The 26,333-nt window shown below is 41.4% G+C and overlaps 1 protein-coding gene across 3 annotated transcripts in view; it reads right to left on the bottom strand.

Annotated features, from left to right (window-relative positions):
* Window positions 1-26,333, bottom strand: part of ccdc14 (coiled-coil domain containing 14) — a 55,796-nt gene that overhangs the window by 6,253 nt on the left and 23,210 nt on the right. The window contains exons 5-10 of one of the 3 annotated variants that reach the window (XM_072259658.1): window positions 18,675-18,785; window positions 14,945-15,178; window positions 14,681-14,775; window positions 11,355-11,856; window positions 4,948-5,089; window positions 4,390-4,472 (exon numbers count right to left, since the gene is read on the bottom strand). In XM_072259658.1, coding sequence (XP_072115759.1) covers window positions 4,390-4,472; window positions 4,948-5,089; window positions 11,355-11,856; window positions 14,681-14,775; window positions 14,945-15,178; window positions 18,675-18,785 — 1,167 coding nt within the window. The remainder of the gene's footprint in view (window positions 1-4,389; window positions 4,473-4,947; window positions 5,090-11,354; window positions 11,857-14,680; window positions 14,776-14,944; window positions 15,179-18,674; window positions 18,786-26,333) is intronic. The other 2 variants (XM_072259660.1, XM_072259661.1) reach the window with 2 other exon arrangements.

Raw genomic sequence — 26,333 nt, 5'->3', positions numbered from 1 at the left:
GCCAGGTCAGTATCAGCCTGTGGCAGAATATACACCGCTGTGATAATAACAGCCGTGAACTCCTTAGGCAGCCAGAAAGGTCTACACAGCACCACAAGGTACTCCAGATCCAGGGAACAAAAGGATTTGAGGGCATACACATTCTGGGTGTCGCACCAAGCATCATTAACCATGAAGCATACTCCACCTCCTTTACTCTTCCCAGAGAGGTTTTTAGACCTGTCCGCCCAGAACAGGGAGACCCAGGTGGTGTGATCCGGTATCTCCTCCGTTAGCCAGGTCTCCACGAAGCACAAAATGTTACATTCTTTTGTTTCCCACTGATAGGAGATCCCGGCTCTTAGTTTGCACAGCTTATTGTCCAGGGACGGAACGTTAGCCAGGAGTATGCCAGGGAGCGGCGGCCGACTAGCACACCGTCTCAACCTCACCGGGACGCCAGCCCTTCTACCTCGCTGCTTCTGAGGAAGCCTCCAAATGAGCCTCCCATGGATCACATAAGGAGGGGTTTCCGGTGTAGAAAAGGCAGCATATTGTGGGTAAATGCTGTCTTCCTGACATTCAGAAGAGTCAGTCGATCATATCTGGTGTGACTATCAGCTTCTTAAACAAGCAATGCAAAGAAAATTGCAGAAATTAGCAATACACTGTAAAGTAGGTACAGAGCTCGCAACACAGCTGCTGTACATGGCACCAACTTGGCCACATTTGAAAGGAATTAAAAGAATTAATTCTGCAACATTGGCAAAATTTTTAAAAAAATACCAAAATTGTTTCCTTTTAAAACAATACATTAACCTGGATTCAATACAACGTTTTAGGCTGAATGAATTATACTTCATACTTTTTTGTCGCCAAACAATTGATATTAGAATGTACAATCATCACAGCGATATTTGATTCAAGACTTCGCGCTCCCTGGAGTACAAATCCATAGTAAATATTAAAAATTTAAATTATAAATCATAAATAGAAAATAGAAAAGGGAAAGTAAGGTAATGCAAAAAAACCGAGAGGCAGGTCCAGATATCTGGGGGGTACGGCCCAGATCCGGGTCAGGGTCTGTTCAGAAGTCTTATCACAGTTGGAAAGAAGCTGTTCCCAAAAATGGCCGTACGAGTTTTCAAGCTTCTGAATCTTTTCCTGGAGGGAAGAGGGACGAAAAGTGTGTTGGTTGGATGGGTCATGTCCTTGATTATCCTGGCAGCACTGCTCCGACAGCGTGCGTTGTAAAATGAGTCCAAGGGCGGAAGATTGGTTTGTGTGATGTGCTGTGCCATGTTCACAATCTTCTGCAGCTTCTTCCGGTCTTGGACAGGACAACTTCCATACTAGGTTGTGATGCACCCTAGAAGAATGCTTTCTATGGTGCATTTATAAAAATTAGTGAGGGTTTTAGGGGACAGGCCAAATTTCTTTAGCTTTCTCAGGAAGTAAAGGTGCTGGTGGGCCTTCTTGGCAGTGGACTCCACCTGGTTGGACCAAGTCAGGTAATTTGAGATATTGACCCCAAGGAACTTAAAGCTTTTGACCTGTTCCACTTTCGCACCGCCGATGTAAATGGGGTCGTGCGGTCCGCTATTCCTTCTGAAGTCAACAATCAATTCCTTCGTCTTGCTGACGTTGAGGGAAAGGTTATTGTCTTCGCATCATGCCACCAGGTTCTTGATTTCCTCTCTGTACTCAAGCTCATCATTACCTGAGATACGGCCTACAATTGTGGTGTCATCAGCAAACTTATATATTGAGTTCGATGAAAACTTGGCTACACAATCATGGGTGTACAGTGAGTACAGCAGGGGGCTGAGTACACAGCCTTGTGGGGCACCAGTGCTCAATGATTGTAGAGGAGAGCTTGTCTCCTATTTTTACAGCCTGGGTCCAGACCGTGAGGAAGTTGAAGATCCAGCTGCAGATCTGAGTGCTAAGGCCCAGGTTCCAGAGCTTAGGAATCAGTTTATTTGGAATGATGGTATTAAAGGCAGAGCTGTAGTCAATGAAAAGGAGCCTTACATATGCGTTTTTATTCTCCAGGTGTTCTAAGGAGGAATGTAGGGCCAGAGAGATAACATCTGCCATTGACCTGTTGCTCCGGTAGGCAAATTGCAAAACGACAATGTTGACTGGTAGGCTGTGGTTGATGTGTGTCATAACCAATCGTTCGAAGCACTTCATAGCCATTGATGTCAGAGCCACAGGTCGATAGTCATTCAGGCATGCCACCTTGCTCTTCTTTGGCACCGGGATTATCGTTGCCTTCTTAAAACGCAAGGGGATCTTAGACTGAAGCAAGGAGCAGTTGAAGATGTCAGCAAACACTCCAGCTAGCTCGCTTGCACAGGTCTGGAGAACCCGTCCTGGGACGCCATCTGGGCCCATTGCCTTCCTTGGATTTATCTTCAGGAAGGCCCTTCTAACGTCCTCCTCAGTGACGATGAATCTCGATGCCACCAGGTCCGGTTCATCCGGAGGGAGCGGGATGCTCCTCTTCTGTTCAAATCTTGCGTAGAATACGTTAAGTTCGTCAGGAAGAGAAGCACCACAGTTATTGATATTCCCAGTCTTTTCTTTGTGCCCAGTGATCTCATTTAGACCCTGCCATAGTCTACCTGCATCCCTCTGTTAGCCTGGGCTTCCAACTTGGCTCGATATCACCTCTTGGCGCCTTTAATGGCTTTCCGGAGTTCACGCCTAGATTCCATGTAGTGACTGGTATCCCTGGACCGAAAAGCTGCAGCTCTAGCCTTCAAAAGGGACTTGACCTCATAATTCATCCAAGGTTTCCAGTTATGGAATACCTGGATCATCTTGCGAGACACACAGTCCTCTGTGCATTTCCAGATAAAGTCCGTGACAGCTGAGGCATACTCATCGAGGTTAGCTGCCAAGTCCTTGAATACTAACCAGTCCACTGATTCAAAGCAGTCACGGAGGACCTCATCCATTTCCTCCGTCCAACGCGACACCACTTTTGACACCGTGACCTCCCGCTTCAGTTTCCGTTTGTAAGCCGGGAGGAGGAGTACGGCCTGATGGTCTGATTTTCCGAAGTGAGGTCATGGGACGGAATGGTAGGCATCCTTGACTGCTGTGTAGCAGTGGTCAAGTATATTCGGGCCTCTAGTGGGGCAGGGGACATGTTAGTATAACTTTGGCAGTGCCTTTCTGAGGTTGGCCTGGTTAAAGTCTCTGGCTGTAATGAGCAAAGCCTCCGAATACCTGGTCTCAAGTTCACTGATGTTGGCATACAGTATGTTCAGAGCACACTCCATGTCCGCCTGGGGAGAAATCTAGACCGCTGTCAGTATGACCAAGGTGAACTCCCGTGGCAGATAGTAGGGACGACACTTCACCGACAGGTGTTCCAGGTCCGGGGTGCAGGAGCTTGTCAGTGCCACTGTGTCCGAGCACCACGCAGTGTTGATCAGTAGGCAGACACCACCTCCCCTCGTCTTGCCCAAAGACGCCATGCTGTCCATCCGATGAATCAAAAATCTCTCTGGTCGGATGGCACAGTCGAGGTTGGCAGGGGAGAGCCAGGTCTCGGTGAAACAGAATACACAATAGTTCTGCATCCCCCTGCAGTAGGTAAGTCTCCCTTTAAGATCATCCACCTTGTCCTCTATGGCTTGCACATTAGATAGTAGGATGGTGGGCAAAGGGAACCTGAAGCCCCTCAGCTTCAATCTGACCAGCAGCCCAGCTCTTTTCCCACGCTTCCTCAGTAAATAGTACATCTTTCCAGGTTTCCATCGATGCAGTGTGTTGTTGTTAGCTCTGAGGTTGGGGGATGCGTCCCATGGGAATCGATTGGCGGGTCGCATCGTCGGGCGCTCTGGGTCGGGTGAGGCTCCACTGTCACTTCCAGCTGCTGGGGGCCCAGGCTGTCGATTGGGTCGGGCCCCGAAGCCGACACTTAATCCCGGAGGCCTCACTTCCAGCAGCTGTGGATGTCCACCAATGGGGCTTTACAGTGGTCGCTCCAGGGAAACGTCTGGGGCACCTTGAGGTCTCCGACGTCACTTCTGTGCGGTTGTCTGCTCCAGAGAGGTGCTGGTTGGAATGGGCAACGTCTCCAAGCTCTCCGGCACGGTAGCAGGCCGCGGGTCTCCGGGAACATGGTGGGCCTCAGACCAGGCCTCGCTGGTCGGCTCCAGGTGTGGTCTGGAGTTAAAGAAGCAATTCTGGCGCAGTGATTTCCAGCTGGGTCAGTAGCTTCGCCAGGGTGTTGTTGATCTTGATAGGTGTAGCAGATTTGAGGTTTAGAAGGGTTTCTCGGATATAGGATAGTGTAGAGGGCAGCTTGCTCGGGAGAGCACATGCAGAGTCGCCAGACACTGGCGCCATCTTGAAAACAATTATGCCCATTTTATGTGAAAAATTAAATACCTTCAAAGTTGCAATCTGTAGACCTGGAATCTTTCTCAGCCTTTTCTCGTTCTCGAAGTTGTTGGTTCACTATTCTTAATCGTCTGCAAAATTTAATAGATCAAAAAATAATTTGAGAACCAAAAACCAGATCTAGAACAATGTTCACAACACTAAGATAACTTTAATAAAAGTAGAAAGTTCCTAGTTAGAGAGGTTTCAGTTCAAGAACTGTTTACCACTGTTGAGGACTCTTGTCTTTTGAATTTCCCGTGACCTGAAACAATGATGCAATGTCAACAAAAATAATAACAGAATTTTAAAATTCTGTAAATTTATGGTATGTTCGAATGTCAAGATCCTTCTCCTTCAACCCCACTGAGGAGGAACAGACACCATAGATTTATTTGAATAAAAATATCAAGTAACAACCCACATTTATTTAGTAATATATCTTATGGTGAATCTTGAAATGTGATGTTTATTACCTTTAATTCCCAAATTGGCTCACATTTTGACCAGATTTTTTTTAAAAAAAGTAAAATTTAAAGCAGATATTAAAAAAGAAATACTATTGACCTGCGAAGCTGGGCATTCTCACTGCGAAGAGGTTGAAGACTCATAGCTATTTCTGCTTGTATGTTAGTGGTTCCAATCACAGTTGGCAATAGAGAGATGCTATCCTCTAGCTCCATTATTAACCTGAAAACTTCGGAGTCACCTGCCAACAGAAACAATTATATTTTACAAACCTATTTATTATTTTGTATTACTATTTAACCTGCAATATTCATTTACCTGCAATGCCATAAATTATGATTTAAATATTTGCTTTTATTGTCACATTTTTTTGTTTGCTAGTCAGTTGTGTATCTATATTTGTTCCCAATGTCATGAACTCTGATCATCTACTATAATCCTTTATATAACATCTTTCGAAGTGCCTTCTGGAAATCCTGACACTCTATACCTTTTATTCATTGTGCTTGTTATTATTCTCAAAGAACTAATACACTTGACAAAGACAAATTTTCCCTTCTGTGAAGCCATCTTGGATTTCTAAATGCCATTCTATTACCGTGGATTCCAGTATTATTGTGTTATGATGATAGACTAATTTAGATATACTTTACTTCCCTTCCAAACTGCTGGGACCGATCTCATATCAAGAATGTTTGAATGACAATCAATTCACCCCATTATCTCTATAAACATTTCCTATCAGGCCAAGGATTCAAGTCTTCAGGTTAAAGGGACAACAGCCTTTAATTCAATTCGCTTTAAAATTCATTTTCCCTTTATTGAAATGCAATGTGTGTTTTCTACTGCAAAGACAAATAAAATACTTGTTTAATTAGTCTTCCGTTTCTTTGTCTCATCAGCTGATCCGTTTAAAAAAAATCAGTTACCTTTTCTACTCACTTCTTACACACTTGTAGAAACTCCTACTGTCTGTTTTTTTTAAACTTCCTGCTTGCATATTTTCAATTTACTCTCTCCATCCAAAATGTTCCAATAACTTCACAACATTCTACGCCTTTTGTCAATGTGATAACAACCTTAACTTCTGGAATATTACATCTAAACTAAAGAATACAATAATAGGACACTGAGAAAATAATAACAGGAGTGAGCAGAGTCAGCATAGATTCATGAATGGTATGTAATGTTTGTTTAATTTGCTTGAGGATTAGGGAGAATCAATGGATGGGATGGATTTTCAGATGGCCTTTAATGAGGCCTGATACAGGTTGGTCAACAAAGTTAGTGAACTCAGGATTATATAACATCATGGATCAAAAGAGTGGAAAGAAACAGACATTTCTTCAGGTTGGCAGAATGCAATACAGGAATGAATGCCAGATATTCCCAATATAGATCAACAAGTTAGCTGAGAGGACCAAGTATCAGTTCCAAGTTAGCTGTTGATACAAAGGTAGGTAGGATTGCAAGTAGGAAGGAATCTATAAAGAGGCTTCAAGGGACAAGCTGAATGAGCAACAACATGGCAGGTAGAACATGGAAAACCAATGGAATGTCTGTTTCAAAACAGACTTTCTTTAATATGAATAGTAACAGATTGGGAAACACTTATGTTCAAACTGACCCAGAAGCTCTTGTAAACAAGTCACTGACAAACATCCAAATGCATCAAGCAAATAGGAAAGAAAATATAATGTTTTTTTTATTCCGAGGGAATTTGTGTGCATTGATTGCAATGGGGCCTTGGAGATTCTGCATCTGGAGTATTGCATACAGTTTTGTCTCCTTACATAAACAAAATATATTTGCCTTAGAGAGATTTGCACAAAGCATTCACTAGACCACTTTCAGGGAAAGTAGGTTTGACTAGGTCTGTCATCTGCAGAATTCAGGAGAATGTTAGGCAATTTCATTGAAAATTACAAAATTTAGACAGCTTGTTACAGTATAATGACTCAGGAGTAGGAATCGGAATCAGGTTTATTATTACCGTATACATATAGAATAGATTAAAAAACATGCAAAAAGCAGGAATACTGCATATTAAAAAAAGTGAGTTAGTGTCCGTGGGTTCAATGCCCATTTAGGAATTGGATGGCAGAGGGGAAGAAGCTGTTCCTGAATCGCTGAGTGTGTGCCTTCAGGCTTCTGTACCTCCTACCTGATGGTAACAGTGAGAAAAGGGCATGCTCTGGGTGTTGGAGGCCCTTAATAATGGACGCTGCCTTTCTGAGACACCGCTCCCTGAAGATGTCCTTGGTAGTACTCGGATGTCCTAGGCTAGTGCTCAAGATGCAGCTGACTAGATTTACAACCTTCTGCAGCTTCTTTCGGTCCTGTGCAGTAGCCCCTCATACCAGACAATGATGCAGGTAGAAAGCCTTTAGAATTCTCTGTTGAAAAAGCTTTAGAAACTCAGTTATTGAATTCTTCCGAAATGAAAATTGATAGATTTTGGATATGAAAGAAATCAAAGGAAATAGAATTATGGAGAGAAAGCGAACTTAATGAATGTTGGAGCAATTTGTCCTTTAGTTTGTGATAGATGGATTATCTTTCTTCTGGAGCTTTTAGTTATGAAAACAGATCTTTGTCGACAATTTTACTAATTTTCCTTGTTTATTGTAGCCAATTTTGCCTTTGTATATTTATAATTGCCCTCAAGTTAAAGGCACTTAATTCAAACCAAAGGTTTCTCATTTTCAAGCTGAATTGCGAATTCTATCTCCTCCTCTGAGGACCTTTTACTATGAGATTCATTAATCCTATCTTATTGTGCATGATTAAATCTAAAATAGTGTGTGCCACAGTTGGTTTCACAACCTATACTTCTGAGCAATTGTTCTGAAAATCCTAATTTTGAACTCATCATCAAGGGTACTTTGAAATGTTGAATGGAGTACATTATTATATTCTCACCAATGAGGGAGTTAGGTTTAAAGAGGGCCTATATATTACACAGTATTGACTTCCTTTTCTTCGTTAATTCCAGCAAAAGTGATTCTGCAACTTGTTCTTCCAAATTAAGGTGATTTCTTATTGTTGTACAGAGCAAACACAACTCTTTTTCCTTCCTGCCTATGCTTCCAAAATGTCAAGTCAATTAAACTGGAATATTCAATTCCAGTTGCTCACCTTACAGTAACATCGAAGAGCTCATAAACACTTATTTCTATTTAATCATTAATTATAGGACTATTGTGCGTATTCAAATAGAATTGTTGATGACTTTTAAAAAATAATTTGTCCCCCATTCTGACTTAATTTGCAGGTGTAATCTTATATTTGTCTTCTGTCCTTGGTTATTAGTCTTACCATTCTGTATTTTACCATCTTCTACCAAGATTTCTGAGCAAATGTTTTGAATCTCCTCATTTTGAACTCATCATCAAGGGTACTTTGAATTGTTGAATGGAGTACATTATTATATTCTCACCAATGAGGGAGTTGGGTTTAAAGCCGTTTCTCTTCCTCTTAAATTTTCTGGATGGCTGCCAGTGACTACTGGTGTTCCGCATTAGGGTTGGTGTTGGAACCCTTTCTTTTCGTGTTATATGTCAATGATTTTAATAATGGAATTAATAGCTCTGTGACCAAGTTTGTGGACAATACAAAGATAGGTGGAGGGCAGGTAGTGTTGAGGAAGCAGGGAATCTGCAGAAGGACTTGGACAGATTAGGAGAATGGGCAAAGAAGTGGCAGATGGAATATAGTGTAGGGAAGTGCAAGGTCGTGCACATGGGTTGGAGGAATACATTTTTAAAATTAAAAACAGAGTTGCAAAGGGACTTGGGAGTCTTCATGTAGGATTCCCTAAAGGTTAATTTGCACTTTAAGTCAGTGGTAAGGAAGGAAAATGTAACATTAGCATTCGTTTCAAGAGGACTAGAATATAAAAGCCAGGATGTAATACTAAGGCTTTATAAGGCATTGGTCAGACTGCCCTTGGAGTACTGTCAGCAGCTTTGGCCCCTTATCTAAGAAAAGGTGTGCTGGCCTTTGAGATGATCCGGAAGAGGTTCATAAAAATGATTCTGGAATGAAAGTGTTCGCATATGAGGAGTGCTTAATGCCTACGGGCTTGTAGTTGTTGGAGTTTAGAAAAATGAGAGTGGAGCAGACTCCACGGGCTGAATACCCTAAATTTGCTATGTCTTATGATCTTTACGGTCTTTAATTTTCTCTCATCTGAACCCTTCTTTCCACAACTAGTTATAAAATGCCAAATTTAGTTACACCTTTTGCAGCAGATCATCATTTAGACAGTAAGCCCTTCATTTGGTAGAGAAAAACTCAATACTCACCAATCAATCATAATTTCATAGTTTGAATATGCTTTCTTGTTTTTCATAGCCATTGGTGCTTCCTAATGATTTAACTCAGCTTTTTCTTAAGGAGCTGTTAAATTTTTCTTCTAAAGCAGTTCTTTTCCCCACTTTACCTATTTTCCTAGTAACCAATTTCTACATTTAGTATTTTGAAGGATTGCTTCACATTGCTTCAACATGCGGTTCTGATATTTAAACCCAATGAAGTAGTACATAGTAAATATACATTCCCTTATAATACAAAAGCATATCTCACTATACATTTTAAACTGGAAATAATCTTTGATTAAAGGGGATTGAAATTAAAACGTGTTCTTATACAGTTGTGTATTCTTAATTAGTTCAAATAAATATCATTTTTGGTGCAGTGTACAAAACCTCAGAACCTGCTGTAACTTGTCAGGAAAGCAGGCAGCATCAATGGAAAGAGAAAAAAATTATCGTTTTCAAATTAATAATCTTTTGTTAGTATGTCAGCATTTTTTGTTCTACTATCAGATTTCAAGCATCTGTAATATTTTATTTCTGTAATCGTTTGTGAAAGCACACAAAAGTTAACATAAATTTAAGAAAAGTTTTAGCATTTCATTTCTATTAGGGATAGTCAGTCAACATAGCTTTGTGAGGTGCCTGTTGTGCCTCGTGAGCTTAATTGAGGTTTTTGAAGTGACGTAACAAATTGATGAATTAATATGTGGATATGGTGTACATGGATTTTAGTTTGACAAGGTTCCCCAGGGTAGACTCATCCAAAAACTCATAAGGCATCAGATCTATGGAAACATGGCTACGTGGATTCTGAATTAGCTTGCCCACAGAAGACAGAGGGTGGTAGTAAATGGAGTGTATTCTGCCTAGAGATCAGCGACTAGTGCTGTTCTGCAGGGATCTGTTCTAGAACATCTGCTCTTTGTGATTTTTATAATCGACTTGAATGAGAACGTGGATGAGTGGCTTAGAAAGTTTGTCGATGACATGAAGGTTGCAGCTGTTGTGGATAGTGTAGAAGGTTGTCCTAAGTTAGAGAACTGAGTGGAGAAGTGGCAGATGGAGATCAGTCCAAAAAAGTGTCAAGTGATACACTTTGGAAGATCTGATGAAATCAGAGTACAGGGTTAATGGCAGGATTTTTAAGAGTGTGAAGGAACAAAGCGATCTTGCGGTCCAAGTCCATATATCTCTCAAAGTTGCCACACAAGTTAATAGAGTAGTGAGAAAGTTTATGGTGTGCCAGCATTTATTAGTGGGGTGGGGGGGGGGTAGATTACGTTCAAGAGCTGTGAGGTAATGCTACAGCTCTATAACACTCAGGTTCAAGTACTGTATTGTGTTCAGTACATTATAGGAATGACATGGAAGGTTTAGAGAGGGTGTAGAGATTCACCAGAATGCTACCTGAATTAGAGAACCAGTTTTACGAGGCAAGGTTGAAACAACTAGGGCTTTTCTCTTTGGAGTGGTGGAGGATGACAGACAACTTAATAGAGGTGTACAAAATTACAAGAGGTATAGACAAAGTTGTCAGCCAGCACCTTTTTTACAGAGCAAAAATGGCCAACACAGAAGACATCCATTTAAGGTAAGTGGAGGGAAGTTTAGGGGAGATGTCAGAGGTAGGGAGGTAGGTGGTGGGTGCCTGCACCACACTGCCAGGGATGGCGGTAGAGACTGATATAATTGGGATATTTAAAAGACTCTTAGGCACATGGATGTAAGAAAAATGGAGGGTTATGGGCTGTGTGAGACAGAAGGGTTAGATTGATCATGGTGTAGATTTATATTGGTCAGCACAACATCGTGGGTCGAAGATCCCATGCTCTCCTGTACTGCTCTGTTCTATGTTCACTGTCAATTTCAGGGTAGAGTCCTCAGATAGAAACATTTATAATTGTCCAATTAGCTGCTTAAAGCTTAGATAAATAAAACTTCACTTTTGTAATCAAACTCAGCCAATGACCAACATTTAATAAACAATTAACAATGATCTATAAAGGAAATGGAATTAATGAAGGATTAGTAGGTAGTTTCCTTGCTGTATCTCTCTATAACTCTGAGGCTTCACTTGTGCTGAATATTGCCAAACTGAAGTGCAGGAATGAGATGGAATAGATAGAGTGAATAAGAAAATACATACTCTACTTTTCAAAACATTATCAAAATATTTACTTTGATTACCTTGATCAGCAACCAGAGCCTTAAGTTCACTCAGAAGGTATCTGACAGTTTTAATTTTCTTGGCTGTTTTGTCAGGACTCTGTTTCTTAGGTTTTACTTGTTTGGCAAAATAATTCTGGACAATGGTGTCTTTTACTGGTTCAACATCCAGTAAATTGAAGTGCGCGTCTTCAACAGTATTCTGATCAGTGGGTTCAGTTTCTGAGTTGTTATTGTCTGCTGCTTGTACCAGCGCTTTGCAAGCCACATGATGGGTCTCTTTTGCTTGCTGCTCTCTTTGGGTGTTGCAGCATGGGATACATATTGGTTGTTCTTGATCCTTCCATTGTTGTGGGTCTTGGTTATCCGATATGTGTCTTCCTTCACTATTGTCACAAACCAGATGAGGCAAAGTGTATGTAGACACAGGAGGGGTAACAGTAGCTGAAACTGGATAGACTGGCAGAAAGTTCAATCCTTTACGAGAAACAGGTTGATTGTAAGGGTCACTGGAAATATTCTGCTACAAAATATGGAAAAATATTAATTGTAATGTAAAGCTCAGCAAGATGGTGAAAGTAGTTTTAATATAGGAACTATTATCATTGTTTTTTTAAGATCTTAGCACAAGTCCAAGAGGAGCTCTCCTGTTGTAATGTTGCCTTTAGCTATCCTCCCTGTTTACAGAATTTATTAGTGAGATGCTTCTGGAAGCGTGAGGAGTTCACCCACCACCTCTTCTCCAACTTGGCCACTAAGGAAATTTCAATACTTGTTACTGTGGTATGCAGTTTCTGCCACTGGGTGGTGCTGAGCACACTAAGAAGAGTAGCAGTAAATCACACACAATGACTTGTGCTTACTTTATTTCCATTAGATCCACTTAAGCTTCCTTCCCTATTTCCTGTTACTCAGCCAATTTTATGTGCACCAATATGTTCCCTTGTAGACTATGAACTTTTGTTGTTGAGAAACTATTTGGGTAAGTTAGAAAATCTTAAGTAGAAGCAGGTTTTAAGAGTGCCTCAAAGAAGTAAAGCACTCTATTTATTTATAGATACCATGCAGAACAGGCACTTCAGGCCCAACGTGCCGTGCTGCTCAGCAACCCACCTATAGTCCTCGTTGTCCACGGGAATGGTACCGGAGGATTGGAGGGAGGTGAATGTTGTCCCCTTGTTCAAAAAAGGTAGTAGGGATAGTCTGGGTAATTATAGACCAGTGAGCCATACGTCTGTGGTGGGAAAGCTGTTGGAAAAGGTTCTTAGAGGTAGGATCTATGGGCATTTAGAGAATCATGGTCTGATCAGGGACAGTCAGCATGGCTTTGTTAGGGCAGATCGTGTCTAACAAGCCTGATAGAGTTCTTTGAGGAGGTGAGCAGGCATATAGATGAGGGTATTGCAGTGGATGTGATATACATGGATTTTAGTAAGGCATTTGACAAGGTTCCACATGGTAGGCTTATTCAGAAAGTCAGAAGGCATGGGATCCAGGGAAGTTTGGCCAGGTGGATTCAGAATTGGCTTGCCTGCAGAGGGCAGAGGGTTGTGGTGGAGAGAGTACATTCAGATTGGAGGATTGTGACTAGTGGTGTCCCACAAGGATCTGTTCTGGGAACTCTACTTTTCGTGATTTTTATTAACAACCTGGATGTAGGGGTAGAAGGGTGGGTTGGCAAGTTTGCAGATGACACAAAGGTTGGTGGTGTTGTAGATAGTGTAGAGGATTGTCAAAGATTGCGGAGACATATTGATAGGATGCAGAAGTGGGCTGAGAAGTGGCAGATGGAGTTCAACCCGGAGAAGTGTGAGGTGGTACACTTTGGAAGGACAAACTCCAAGGCAAAGTACAAAGTAAATGGCAGGATACTTGCTGGTGTGGAGGAGCAGAGGGATCTGGGGGTACATGTCCATAGATCCCTGAAGGTTGCCTCACAGGTAGATAGGGTATTTAAGAAAGCTTATGGGGTGTTAGCTTTCATAAGCCGAGGGATAGAGTTTAAGACTTGTGGGGCAATGATGCAGCTCTATAAAACTCTGGTTAGGCCACACTTGGACTACTGTGTCCAGTTCTGGTCGCCTCACTATAGGAAGGACGTGGAAGCATTGGAAAGGGTACAGAGGAGATTTACCAGGATGCTGCCTGGTTTAGAGAGTATGCATTATGATCAGAGATTAAGGGAGCTAGGGCTTTACTCCTTGGAGAGAAGGAGGATGAGAGGAGACATGATAGAGGTATACAAGATATTAAGAGGAATAGATAGAGTGAACAGCCTATCCCTAGGGCACCACTGCTCAGTACAAGAGGACATGGCTTTAAGGTAAGGGGTGGGAAGTTCAAGGGGGATATTTGAGGAAGGCTTTTTACTCAGAGAGTGGTTGGTGCGTGGAATGCACTGCCTGAGTCAGTGGTGGAGGCAGATACACTAGCGAAATTTAAGAGATTGCTAGACAGGTATATGGAGGAATTTAAATTGGGCGGTTATATGGGAGTCAGGGTTTAAAGGTCAGCACAACATTGTGGGCCGAAGGGCCTGCACTGTGCTGTATTATTCTATGTTTATGTGTTGTATTAAACACTAACCCAATCACAGCACAACTTACAATGACCAATTAACCTACTAACCGGTAAGTCATTGGACTGTGGGAAGAAACCCACATGGTTCATGGGGAGAATGTACAAGCTCCTTACAGACTCAGCCTCCTCTTCAGGTATTTTTATGAGATCGTGAGTAACAGCTGTTGAGATTTGTAGCAATTCTTATCTTACTTTTTGGATTGTGCATCAGGGCTGAAGTAAGTCGTTCCTTTTGCGTGCTGTTATGAAAATTACTTAAAATGAGACAAGATACCCAACTATTTAATTGACTTAAGAATTGTGCTCTGTAGGCACTATTTGGCTAGGGAAGTGGTACTTACACCTGAAGTACCTCAAAAATGGTCAGAACAGAAACAAAGTAAGCTGGAAGGCGAGATTTAAAAAAATAGGAAATACAGACCTGTGTGGACAAATAAATCTGAAATAAGTGCAAAAGAAAAGTTAAAATCAAACACCAAAGTGGAATAAAATAATTAAGTAGAAAACAAAAGCCTGGCTAGTCAATTCTATTGAATTATTACAATAAATAACTAGTTCTAATAGAGTAGTTGAATTAGAATCAGGTTTATTATCCCTGACATATGTTGTGAAATTTGTTGTTGTAGCATATATCAGTAATAATAAACCTGATAGTTGAATTACTATGCAATTTTTTAAGTTACAGTGTTAAAATTCACAAACCTAAATATGCTTAATGGTCGTACATGCTATGAATTAGAAATGTAATGTTGTAATGAAAAACTCACATGTTGAACTAATAATGGACGAGTCGTGTTCTTAGGAGAGATAGCTGGTGTAGAAGTGGTGAGTCGACAATTAAATGTTGGAGCAGTATGAGGTCCTGCAAAAGCACATTACATTTTCATTTTGTTTTCTATTGCTTTAATTAGAAATAAAAAGTGAGATTATAATTGTATTAACATCCATTAGTAAGACCTACAAATTTTCTGACCATTCTAAACTAACTTTTATTACTACATTTATTGCAAAGTCAGGGAACAGTTGCTTACCAGAGTCTAAACTTGTGTTGCAAGGTGTAGCAGGCACCTGGCTAGAGACATTTACTGGACCATGGCCATTTAGAAAAGCCATTTGTGTCTCTACATCATCAGAAAGACACTGATCCACAAGAGGAGAATGCTGGCCGGATGGAATCCTAATCTCCTGAATTGTTGACGTGTGCCCACCGCTGTTTGCATTTACTTCTGCTGTGTCAGGTTTCACCTTGAATGTTGATGCTGAAACTGATAAGGAAAGAAATTATATATGAATTTTAACAAAATTGGCCACAGCATAAAAGGTACACTGAACTCACAATGCTACATTTGAAAATCTTTCCATTGTTTGTAAAAGAATTTGCAATTGTTTAAAAATCTCAGGAAAGGGAAGTGCTTTGAGAATACTAATTTCCACATTCAGAGAACAACTTGGAAAGTTATGCAATGTTAATTAATCTGCTCTAAACAAGACTTCCAAAGCAGCCAGTTTAGGATGTTCAGTAATTTATTTTCTATTTAAATCTTTTTACGGGATTCTTGTCATTACACATTTCCATCACTGGAGAATGAACTGTTCAGGTTTTTGACTTCCCCAAGGGTACAGTGGATTTTTCATACAGTAATCTAGGTAACAGTCATCATGCAGCTTATCAAGTAGTGCTTCACCAGTTCATGGTCACTTACAAAATTTTGGAGCTTAACCAATTTTTTTTTGCAGATTTGAGATTTGAGACCTCCAGTTATACTGGGAGGGTTGTGTTCTTCAGGAAGCCACCCACGCCTCAAACAAAGGGTTTTTAAACTTTTGTTCAGTAAAACATTTATTGTATTCTGGGAAACCAAAACTGCCAACTTGTAGGGAATAGAATCGACGCCAGGGATTTCCACGTACCCTTTATCAAACACGGAGTCTCAACTCTACTGACAGATTCTGAAATCCAGATCAATCACTCCAATCCAGGGGCCCCCAACCATTTTTGCACCGCAGACCAGCCAATGGGGGGGGGGGGGGGGGCGGGCGGGGTGTTCAAGTAGGTTTACCAACTTTCTCACTCCCAAATAAGGGACAAAAGTAGCAGTGAAATACAGGACACTTGTGTTTACCCCGAGAAAGACTACCATGACCATGAAGCCTTGCGTGGGCACCTATGTGTGGATGCGTGGATGCGTGACGTGCGCATGCGTGCAAGTGCTGATCTTTTTCTACAAATCGGTTTTGGCTTAATCTTCCCGATTCTGTTAAGTGAAACTACACTGTACATACATTATTTCTACTTTATATAAAGCTGTGTATTTATTATATCATTCCTGCTTTTACTATATGTTTGTGTTATTTGGTATGATTTGGTAGGTTATTTCAAATTCAACAATGCTGACAGAGAATGAGGAAAGGTGCAGCTGACTTATATCGTTTCATATCGCCAAATCATATCATTTCCTTGCAGCCCGGTAGCACATGCACAAGACCACTCCTCCAATCCACTGCTGGATTCCATTTGAGATAGTATTTTGCTGGCTGCCAAGTTTTCAGAATACCAGGGTGTCAAATATTCACAATTCATTACCAAGGCCCTGCTTTTGCTAGGATCCACTGGAATAAGAGTTAATTTGAGTCAAAAAAAGAACCCTATGCATCTAGACCTGGTAAGGTTGTTGTAGTGTAGCAATTAAATTACTGAACTACCAGTAGACTTCTATGTCATTGACACAGAGATGCACCTTTGTGTTCCATTCCCGTAGCTGGGGAAGTTCAATTCTTTAAATACACCTGGAGCTAAAGCTAACCTTATGATTCGACATAGTAAAACTAACAGATTGTTCACTGATGACCAACAGGGAAGGAAATTATAATCTATTTTACTTTATTTAGAGATACAGTGCAGAATAGGCTCTTCAGGACCTTTGATCTGCACCACCAGAAAGCCACTGATTTAACCCTAATCACGGGACAATTTACAATTAACCTACTAACCAGTAAATCTTCGGACTGAGGGGGTATAACCAGAGCATCTGGAGGAAACCCACGCGTTCATGGGGAGGACGTACAAACTCCTTACAGATGATGCCAGAATTGAAATCTGATGCCCTGAGCTGTAATAGCGTCTACTGTGGCACCCCAATCTTGCCCAGTCTTGCCTTCAGCCATCTCCTGGTCCACCAATATGATTGATGTTCAAATTCTGTCTTGGTCCAGCAGTATTTAATGTTCACAATATAACCATATTTGGAGAATCTTGGGAGAAGGTGGGTAACCATTATTAGGAGGTAAATTCTAAATTAGTTTCAGCAAAGTTATCTGTAGCTTTTTAACATGGCACTACTATTGTTTTACTTCTAGAAGTACTGAACATTGTGCAAAAATGCATGATGCAAAGCCCTATACTGACATTTCAACCCCAATAATTAAAAGAAAAGTCAAAGAACTAATTTGAAAAATTAGGAAACTCTAAGCAATAGAGTTTCAAAATAGATTCAAAGACCATACCCTGCTTTATTGATACTAACACTGTGGTACTGCTGGGGCCAATATGCAGTCAGAGAGAAAGAAGGTCAAGATTGTTTAAGATTCAAGGCCTCCGCTCTGTGTTCGAAGGCCAGTGACATGTATATATGACGAAGGACATCCATGGATAGATATTGGGCCAGCAAGCACTGAGGACGAAATCCGACAAGAAAGAGGGTTGGTGCCCACCCCCACCCCCCTTGAGTCAGTGGGTGTTGGGATCAGAGGGCCACGCAGGGATGAGGCACGAGGGCCAGTGATTGCATAGGCATGCGAGTTAGTGAGCCCATAGTTCGAGCATGGATTTGGGATCCGGTCATTGACGAGTCCTAGGTTCTATAGTAAAGTCTGAAGTTCAGGGGTTGATCTGAAACCTGGAAGCTGAGGCCTGATGGAAAAGGCCCTGAATCTGAGAGTCCACCGGAGGCCAACAGGCAACTGGGGTTGGAGAACTGTGTGCATGTGCCTGCATGAGTCTCGCTCTCTGTCTGATTAGATGGATGGTAGAGAGGAAAGGAGATTAGTTTTCTTGTGTTATCTTTTTGATGTTGTCCTGTTGTTGTTGCTTGTGTTGTTCTGCTGAACATTATGAGCATGTCATATTAGTAGCAGAATGTGTGGTGACTCTTATGGGTTGCCCCAGCACGTCCTTAGGACGTGTTGGTTGTTAACACAAATTACACATTTCACTGTATGTTTTGATGTACAGTACATGTAATAAATGAAACTGAATCTCCTTTTCCAAGCTTCTCTTCCAATCATGTGCCAAAATCTATCAGGTATACTTACCACCATTCCTATCAATCTGACAACTTTACAAAATGTTCTTATTCCAACGGTAGTTATGCTATTAAACCATGCCCATTCCTCTGAGGTATTGTAGTTCGTACATTTAAAGCCACTGTAACAATTACTTAAGAAATAAAGCACACTTTTTGTATGAAACTGTTAGCTGATGGCATAATGCTGGATGACTCCCAGGGAACAACCATATTCCCTTGTAATATTATTCGAATGGTTTTCTCAAGATTCTCATTGTTCATTTTGTTTTATACTTAAAAGGAGAGAATGACAATAGCATGGGATAATTAAAGGATAATGGGTGCATTAAACAATATTATTCAAGGCAAAAGACATAGCTGATTTTCACAAGTTTGAAAGCTTACAGTGCTCAACACTATGCAACTATGTTTTCACACAATATCATGAGTTCTTTATTTGTTTTCTCTTGGAACTTACCAACTTCTTTTAGCACACGTGGAACACAAGAAACGGAGCCATTTTTCTTGACGTCCTTTTTGTTGGCTTCTTTGCCTGATTTCAATTTTAGTTTTCTAACACTTGTCTTTCCTGATACGAGAGGAACACTTTTAGGTCTGACAATGATTTGCACTGAACCGAACATTATTATAAACACAAAAGATTCTGCGGATGCTGGAAATCCAGAGTAACACAGATAAAATGCCAGAGGAACTCCGCAGGTCAGGTAGCATCTATGAAAATAGATAATCAACCGATGTTTTGGGCTGAGACTTCATCAGGCCTGGAAAGGACGGGGGAAGACGCCAGAATAAGATGGGAGGACAAGACAAGCTAGAAGGTGATAGGTAAAGGCAGGTGGGTGGAGGAGGAGTAAGAAGCTGAGATGTGATAGGTGAAAAGGCAAAGGGGTGGAGAAGAAGGAATCTGATAGGATAGGAGAGTGGACCATGGGAGAAAGGGCAGGAGGAGGGAACCAAGGGGAAGTGATAGGCAGGTGAGAAGAAGTAGTAAGAGGCCACAGTGAGGAATAGAATAGAGAAGAGGGAGGGGGATAAAAAAGAAAAATATATTTCCGGAATGAGAAATAAATGTTCATGCCATCAGGTTGGAGGCCACCTAGATGGAAAATGAGGTTTTGCTCCTCCACTTTGAGAGTGGCCACATCATGGCAGAAGAGGAGGCCAAGGACAGACATGCCAGAGTGGGAAGGAAGATAAGAATTAAAATAGATGGCCACTGGGAAATTCCACTTTTGGCGGACGGAGCGGAGGTGTTCGACAAAGCAGTCACCTAATTTACATCGTGTCTCACCATTGTAGAGGACGCCACATTGGGAGCACTGTATACAATAGACAACCCCAAAAGATTTGCAGGTAAAGTGTTGCCTCACTTGAAAGGACTGTTTAGGGCCCTGAATGGAGGTGAGGGAGAAGGTGAATAGGCAGGTACAGCATTTCTCTCACTTGCAGGGATATGTGCCAGGAGGGAGATGGGAACATTACTGCATAAACACTGTACAAGTAAGTTTTCAGAGTGCAGTGAGAAATGAGCAACATGGTAAACTAGAAAGATTTATAATGCATGTCAATTTTTTTTTCCAAATTCTGTTTGGCTACGGGTTCTCAGCTCTAGGCTAAAATATATTTCCCTTCTGCTGAAGTTTTAAAGTGCCCTTCCATCCCAACCCATCCTTGTCACTTAGCCACCATTTTTGCACATGAAGTGGATTTTCTGGTTCAGAAACATATATAGCCTTCCAATATTCTGCCACTTAAATTGAGTCCCGACTTGACCCTTGTCAATTCTGCATCACCAAAGCACCTGTGATTTTAATTTTGGACTCCTGCTTGTGACCTCCACTTATCTTACTTATTTTTCATTTATGGACTATATGCATCCGTATAACTTCTTTGCAACTATGCCTATGGAACTTGACTTTTCCCTGTGATGATTGACATCAGTTTCTCAGGCTTTCATTCTGGACAGTGCTCATCTTTGCAATTCCATTTTCTTTTCCCTTTCTTTTTAAATGTGTGTTTTTATTTTATCTGAAAGACCAATCTCTTTTCAATATGCTATTTTTTTCATTACTCATGTCTTTTGGCACAGTGGCTTACCAATTCCCAGCAATGTGCCCCAAGTAAATCAGATATGATTCCCTGGATATATTTACAGCATTCCTCTGATTCCCTTGCGTCTCTTAAATACTCTTTACTATATCCTCTTGAACAAAAGCTCACAGTAATCATAAAGCATATAACAGGTATTTGGAGAAGCATGGTCTGATTAGAGATAGTCAACACGGCTTTGTGAGGAGCAGGTCATATCTCACGAGCCTGTTTTTTTGAGGATGTAACAAAGCACACTGATAAAGGTAGAGCAGTGGATATGGTGTACATGGATTTTAGTAAAGCATTTGAGCCTTGTCAAGATTGAGAATATTCTGCCTTGTTCAGTAACCAATGGTGTTCCACAGGGATCTGTTCTGGGACCCCTGCTCCTTGTGATTTTTATAAATGACTTGGATAAAGGAGTGGGATAGTAAGTATGCAGATGACACAAAGGTTGGTGGAGTTGTGGATAATGCAGGGAGTTGTAGTAGGTTGCAACAGGCATATTGACAGGATGTGAGCTGGGCTGAGAAATAGCAGATGTTGTTCAACCTGGAAGAGTGTGAAATGATACACTTGAAGGCAGAGTACAGGTTAATGGTAGGAGTTTCCTGAGTGTGGAGAAACAGAAGGGTCTTGAGGTCTATAGTTATAAATTCCTCATGTTACCACACAAGTTAATAGGGTATTAAGGCAGCGTATGGTTTCTTGGTCTTCATCAGTCAGGGGATTGTGCTCAAGAACCATGAGGAAATGTTGCAGCTCTATAAAACCCTGATTAGAGCACAGTCAAAATATCGTTTTCAATCCTGGTCATCTCATTATAGGAAGAATGTGGAAGGTTCAGAGAAGGTGCAGAGGAGATTTAGCAGGATGCTGCCTTGACTAGAGGGCATGTCTTATGAAGATAGGTTGAGTGAGCTAGGGCTTTTCTCTTTAGAGTGAAGGAAGATGACAGGTGACTTGATAGAGCTCTTTAAGATAATAAGAGGCACAGAAAGAATGGAAAGCCAGAGACATTTTCCCCAGACAGAAATGGCTAATACAAGGGGACATAATATTAAAGTGATTGGAGGGAAGTATAGGGGGGGATATCAGAGGTTAAGTTCTTAACAAAAACGGTGATGGCTGTGTGGAACACCCTGATAGGGTTGGTGATAGAGTCAGATACATTAAGAGCAATTAAGAAATTCTTAGATAGGCACATGGATGATAGAAAAATGGAGGGTTATGTAGGATCGAAGAGTTAGATTGATCTTTGAGTACGTTAAAAGTCAGCACAACATCATGGACGGAAGGGTCTGTAGTGTGCTGTAATGTTCCATGTTCACTACATCCATGAGTCACTGGGCAACTTATCTGTATTAATTCCATCTTCCAGCACTTGGCCTGTAACCTTCAATGCCCAAGTGATTAAAGTGCTCATGAGACCTCTTAAACATTGTTAGCTCTCTGGTGAATACCTGGTAAAGGTCTCCCTAACGTTCCCTCTGAATCTTTTGTCCCATACACCAAATTTATATTCTCTGGCTTTATTCACCTTTGATAAGGGGAAAGAATTCTTGCAACTGACTGATCAATACCTCTCAACATTTTCTTTTCTTCAGTTATATCTCTCTTAACCTTCTCTGTTTCAGGGTAAACAGACAGATACTCTCCATTCTTTCCTCTTAACTCAAATGTTCCATCCCAGGCAACATCCTGGAGAATCCCCTCTGCACCCTCTCCAGTGCTATCATATCTTTCCTATAGTGTGGTGCACATAGTACTCCAGCTGAGTTCTGACCAGTGTTTTATAAAGTTAGAATGTAACCTCCCTATTTAACAAATGTGCCTAAATTCTATAGGCCTTAATCTTTTGAAACCATCTTCCATGTAGGATTTTGATTAAGACCATAAAATATAGGAACAGAATTAGGCCATTTCATCAAGGCTGATCCAATTTTCCTCTCAGCCTCAATTGTCTGCCTTCTCCCCATATCCCTTCTTGCCCTGACCAATCAAGAATCTATCAACCTCTGCCTTAAATATACATAAAGACTTGGCCTCCACAGCAAACTGGGCAAAGAATTCCACAGATTCACTACTCTCTGGCTAAAGGAATTCCTCCTCATCTCCATCTAAAAGGATGCCACTCTATTCTGAGGCTGTGTCCTCTGGTCTTAGACACTATCACCATAGGAAACATCGTTTCCACATCCACTCTAACATGACCTTTCACCATTCGATAGGTTTCAATGAGGTCACCCCTTTCTTCCGAATTCCAGTGAGTACAGGCCCAGAGCCATCAAAAGCTCTTCATATGAAAAGCTGTTCAAACCTAGAATAATTTTTGTGAACCTTCTTTGAACCCTCTCCAGCTTCAGCACATCCTTTCTAAGATAAAGAGCCCAAAAGTGCTCACAATACTCCAAGGAAGGCTTCACCAATGCTTTATAAAGTCTGAACATTACATCCTTGCTTTTATATTCTAGTCTAACATTGCATTTGCCTTCCTCACCATAGACTCAATTCGCAAATTAACCTTTAGGGAATCCTGGACAAGAACTTCCAAATCCATTTGCACTTCAGTTTTTTGTACTTTCTCTCCATTTAGAAAATAATCATCCCTTTCATTTCTTCTAGCAATCTGCATGACTGTACATTTCCCGACACTGTATTCTTCTGCCATTGCTTTGCCCATTCTCCTAATCTGTCCAAGTCCTTCTGTAGTCTCTCTACTTCCTCAAAACTACTTGCTCCTCCACCTATCTTCCTATCCATCAATTTCATCATCCAAATCATTGATGTATAACATAAAAAGAATCAGTCCCAACATAGACCCCTGTGGAACACCACTAATCATCCAGTAACCAATCAGAAGAAGCTCTCTTTATTTCCACTCTTTGCCTTCCAATCAGCCAGTGCTTTATCCATGCTAAAATCTTTCCTGTAATACCACAGGCTTGTAGCTAGTTAAGCAGCCTCATGTGTGGCACCTTGTCAAAGGCCTTCTGAAAATCCAAGTACACATCAACTGTTTCGCCTTTGTTTATCCTGCTTGTTATTTCATCAAAGAAACAGATTTGTCAGGCAAAATTTTCCCTTGAGGAAACCATGCCGGCTATGGCCCATTTTATCAAGTGCTTCCAAGTACACCGATACCTCATCCTTAATAATCAACTCCAAAATCTTCCCAACCACTGAAGATCAGCCTAACTAGCCTATAGTTTCCTTTCTTCTGCCTCTCTCCCTTCTTGAAGAGTGGAGTAACATTTGCAATTTTCAGGTCTTCCAGAACCATTCCAGAATCTAGTGATTCTTGAAAAATCATTACTAAGTCTCCACAATCCCTTCCGCCACCTCTTTCAGAACTCTGGGGTGTACATCATCTGGTCCAGGGGACTTACCTACTTTCAGACCTGACAGTTTCTTAAGAATCTTCTCTCTAGTTATGGTAAATTCACACATTTCATTCCCCCAACACCTGAAACTTCCACCATACTATTAAGAGTCTTCCACAGTGAAGACTGTTGCAAAATACTTACTAAGTGCATCCACCATTTCGTTGTCCCCCATTACTACTTCGCCAACATCGTCTTCCAGCAGTCTGATATCCACTCTCGTCTCTCTTTTACGTTATTGGTATCCGAAGAAACTTCTGGAATCCTCTTTAATATTATTGGCTAGCTTACATTCGTATTCCATCTTTTCCTTCTTAATGACTTTTTAGTTGCCTTCTGTTGGTTTTTAAAAGCTTCTCAATCCTCTAATCTTCCCACTAATTTTAGCTCTATTATGTGCTCTCTCTTTGGCTTTTATGTTGGCTTTGACTTCTCTTGTTAGTCAGTGTTGTGTCATCTTTCCTTTAGCATACTTCTTCCTCCTTGTAATGTACATATACTGTGCTTTCCGAATTGTTTCCAGAAATTCCAACCATTGCTGCTCTGCCATCATCCCTGCCAGTGTTCTTTTCTAATCAAATCTGGCCAACTTCTCTCTCAAGCCTCTGTAATTCCCTTTACTTCATTGTAATACTGATATATCTGATATTAGCTTCTCCTCAGATTTTAGGGTTAATTTGGTCTTATTGTGATCACTTGTCCCCAAGGGTTTTTTTTTAACCTTAAACTCTGTAATCCTTTCTGATTCATTACACAACACCCATCCAGAATAGCTAATCCTCCAGTGGGCTCAACCACGAGCTGCTCTAAAAAGCCATAAGACACAGGAGCAGAATTAGGCCATTCAGCCCATCAAGTCTTCTCCACCTTTCCATCATGGAGGATTCCGGATCCCATCTCGTAGGCACTCTAGAAATTCTAGCCCCCCCACTCCCCGTTGTAATCCTGCACCAACCTGATTTTCCCCAATCTACCTGCATATTGAAGTCCCCCATGACTATTGTAACATGCATTTTTGGTCTCCCATTGAAATTTGTAGGCCACATAGACAATAGACAACAGGTGCAGGAGTAGGCCATTCAGCCCTTCGAGCCAGCACCGCCATTCACTGTGATCATGGCTGATCATCCACAATCAGTATCCAGTTCCTGCCATATCCCCATAACCTTTGATTCTGCTATCTTTAAGAGCTCTATCTATCTCTTTTTTGAAAGCATCCAGAGACTTGGCCTCCACAGCCTTCTGGGGCAGAGCATTCCATATATCCACCACTCTCTGGGTGAAAAAGTTTTTCCTCAACTCCGTTCTAAATGGCCTACCCCTAATTCTTAAACTGTGGCCTCTGGTTCTGGACTCACCCATCAGCGGGAACATGCTTCCTGCCTCCAGCGTGTCCAATCCCTTAATAATCTTATATATTTCAATAAGATCCCCTCTTAGCCTTCTAAATTCCAGAGTATACAAGCCTAGTCGCTCCAATCTTTCGACATATGGCAGTCCCGCCATCCCGGGAATTAACCTTGTGAACCTACGCTGCACTCCCTCAATAGCAAGAATGTCCTTCCTCAAATTTAGAGACCAAAACTGCACACAGTACTCCAGGTGTGGTCTCACCAGGGCCCTGTACAGCTGCAGAAGAACCTCTTTGCTCTTATACTCAATTCCCCTTGTTATGAAGGCCAGCATGCCATTAGCTTTCTTCACTGCCTGCTGTACTTGCATGCTTGCTTTCAGTGACTGATGTACAAGAACACCTAGATCTCGTTGTGCTTCCCCTTTTCCTAACTTGACTCCATTTAGATAATAATCTGCCTTCCCATTCTTACCACCAAAGTGGATAACCTCACATTTATCCACATTAAACTGCATCTGCCATGCATCCGCCCACTCACCCAGCCTGTCCAAGTCACGCTGCATTCTCATAATATCCTCCTCACATTTCACACTGCCACCCGGCTTTGTGTCATCGGCAAATTTGCTAATGTTGCTTTTAATTCCCTCATCTAAATCATTAATATATATTGTAAACAGCTACAGTCCCAGCACTGAACCCCGCGGTACCCCACTGGTCACCGCCTGCCATTCCGAAAGGGACCCGTTAATCGCTACTCTTTCTTTTCTGTCAGCCAGCCAATTTTCAATCTATGTCAGTACTCTGCCCCCAATACCATGTGCCCTAATTTTGCCCACTAATCTCCTATGTGGGACTTTATCAAAGGCTTTCTGAAGGTCCAGGTACACTACCTCCACTGGCTCTCCCTTGTCCATTTTCATAGTTACATCCTCAAAAAATTCCAGAAGATTAGTCAAGCACGATTTCCCCTTCGTAAATCCATGCTGACTTGGACCGATCCTGTTACTACTATCCAGGTGTGTCGTAATTTCATCTTTTATAATTGACTCTAGCATCTTTCCCACCACCGACATCAGGCTAACTGGTCTATAATTCCCTGCTTTCTCTCTTCCTCCCTTCTGGAAGAGAGGGACAACATTAGCCACCCTCCAATCCACAGGAACTGATCCTGAATCTATAGAACATTGGAAAATGATTACTAATGCGTCCAGCATTTCTAAAGCCACCTCCTTAAGTGCCCTGGGATGCAGACCATCAGGTCCCGGGGACTTATCAGCCTTCAGACCCA

Source organism: Mobula birostris, chromosome 6 (genome assembly GCF_030028105.1).
Source record: "Mobula birostris isolate sMobBir1 chromosome 6, sMobBir1.hap1, whole genome shotgun sequence".
Lineage (NCBI taxonomy): Eukaryota > Metazoa > Chordata > Chondrichthyes > Myliobatiformes > Myliobatidae > Mobula > Mobula birostris.
This window is presented reverse-complemented; position numbering and strand designations above follow the sequence as displayed.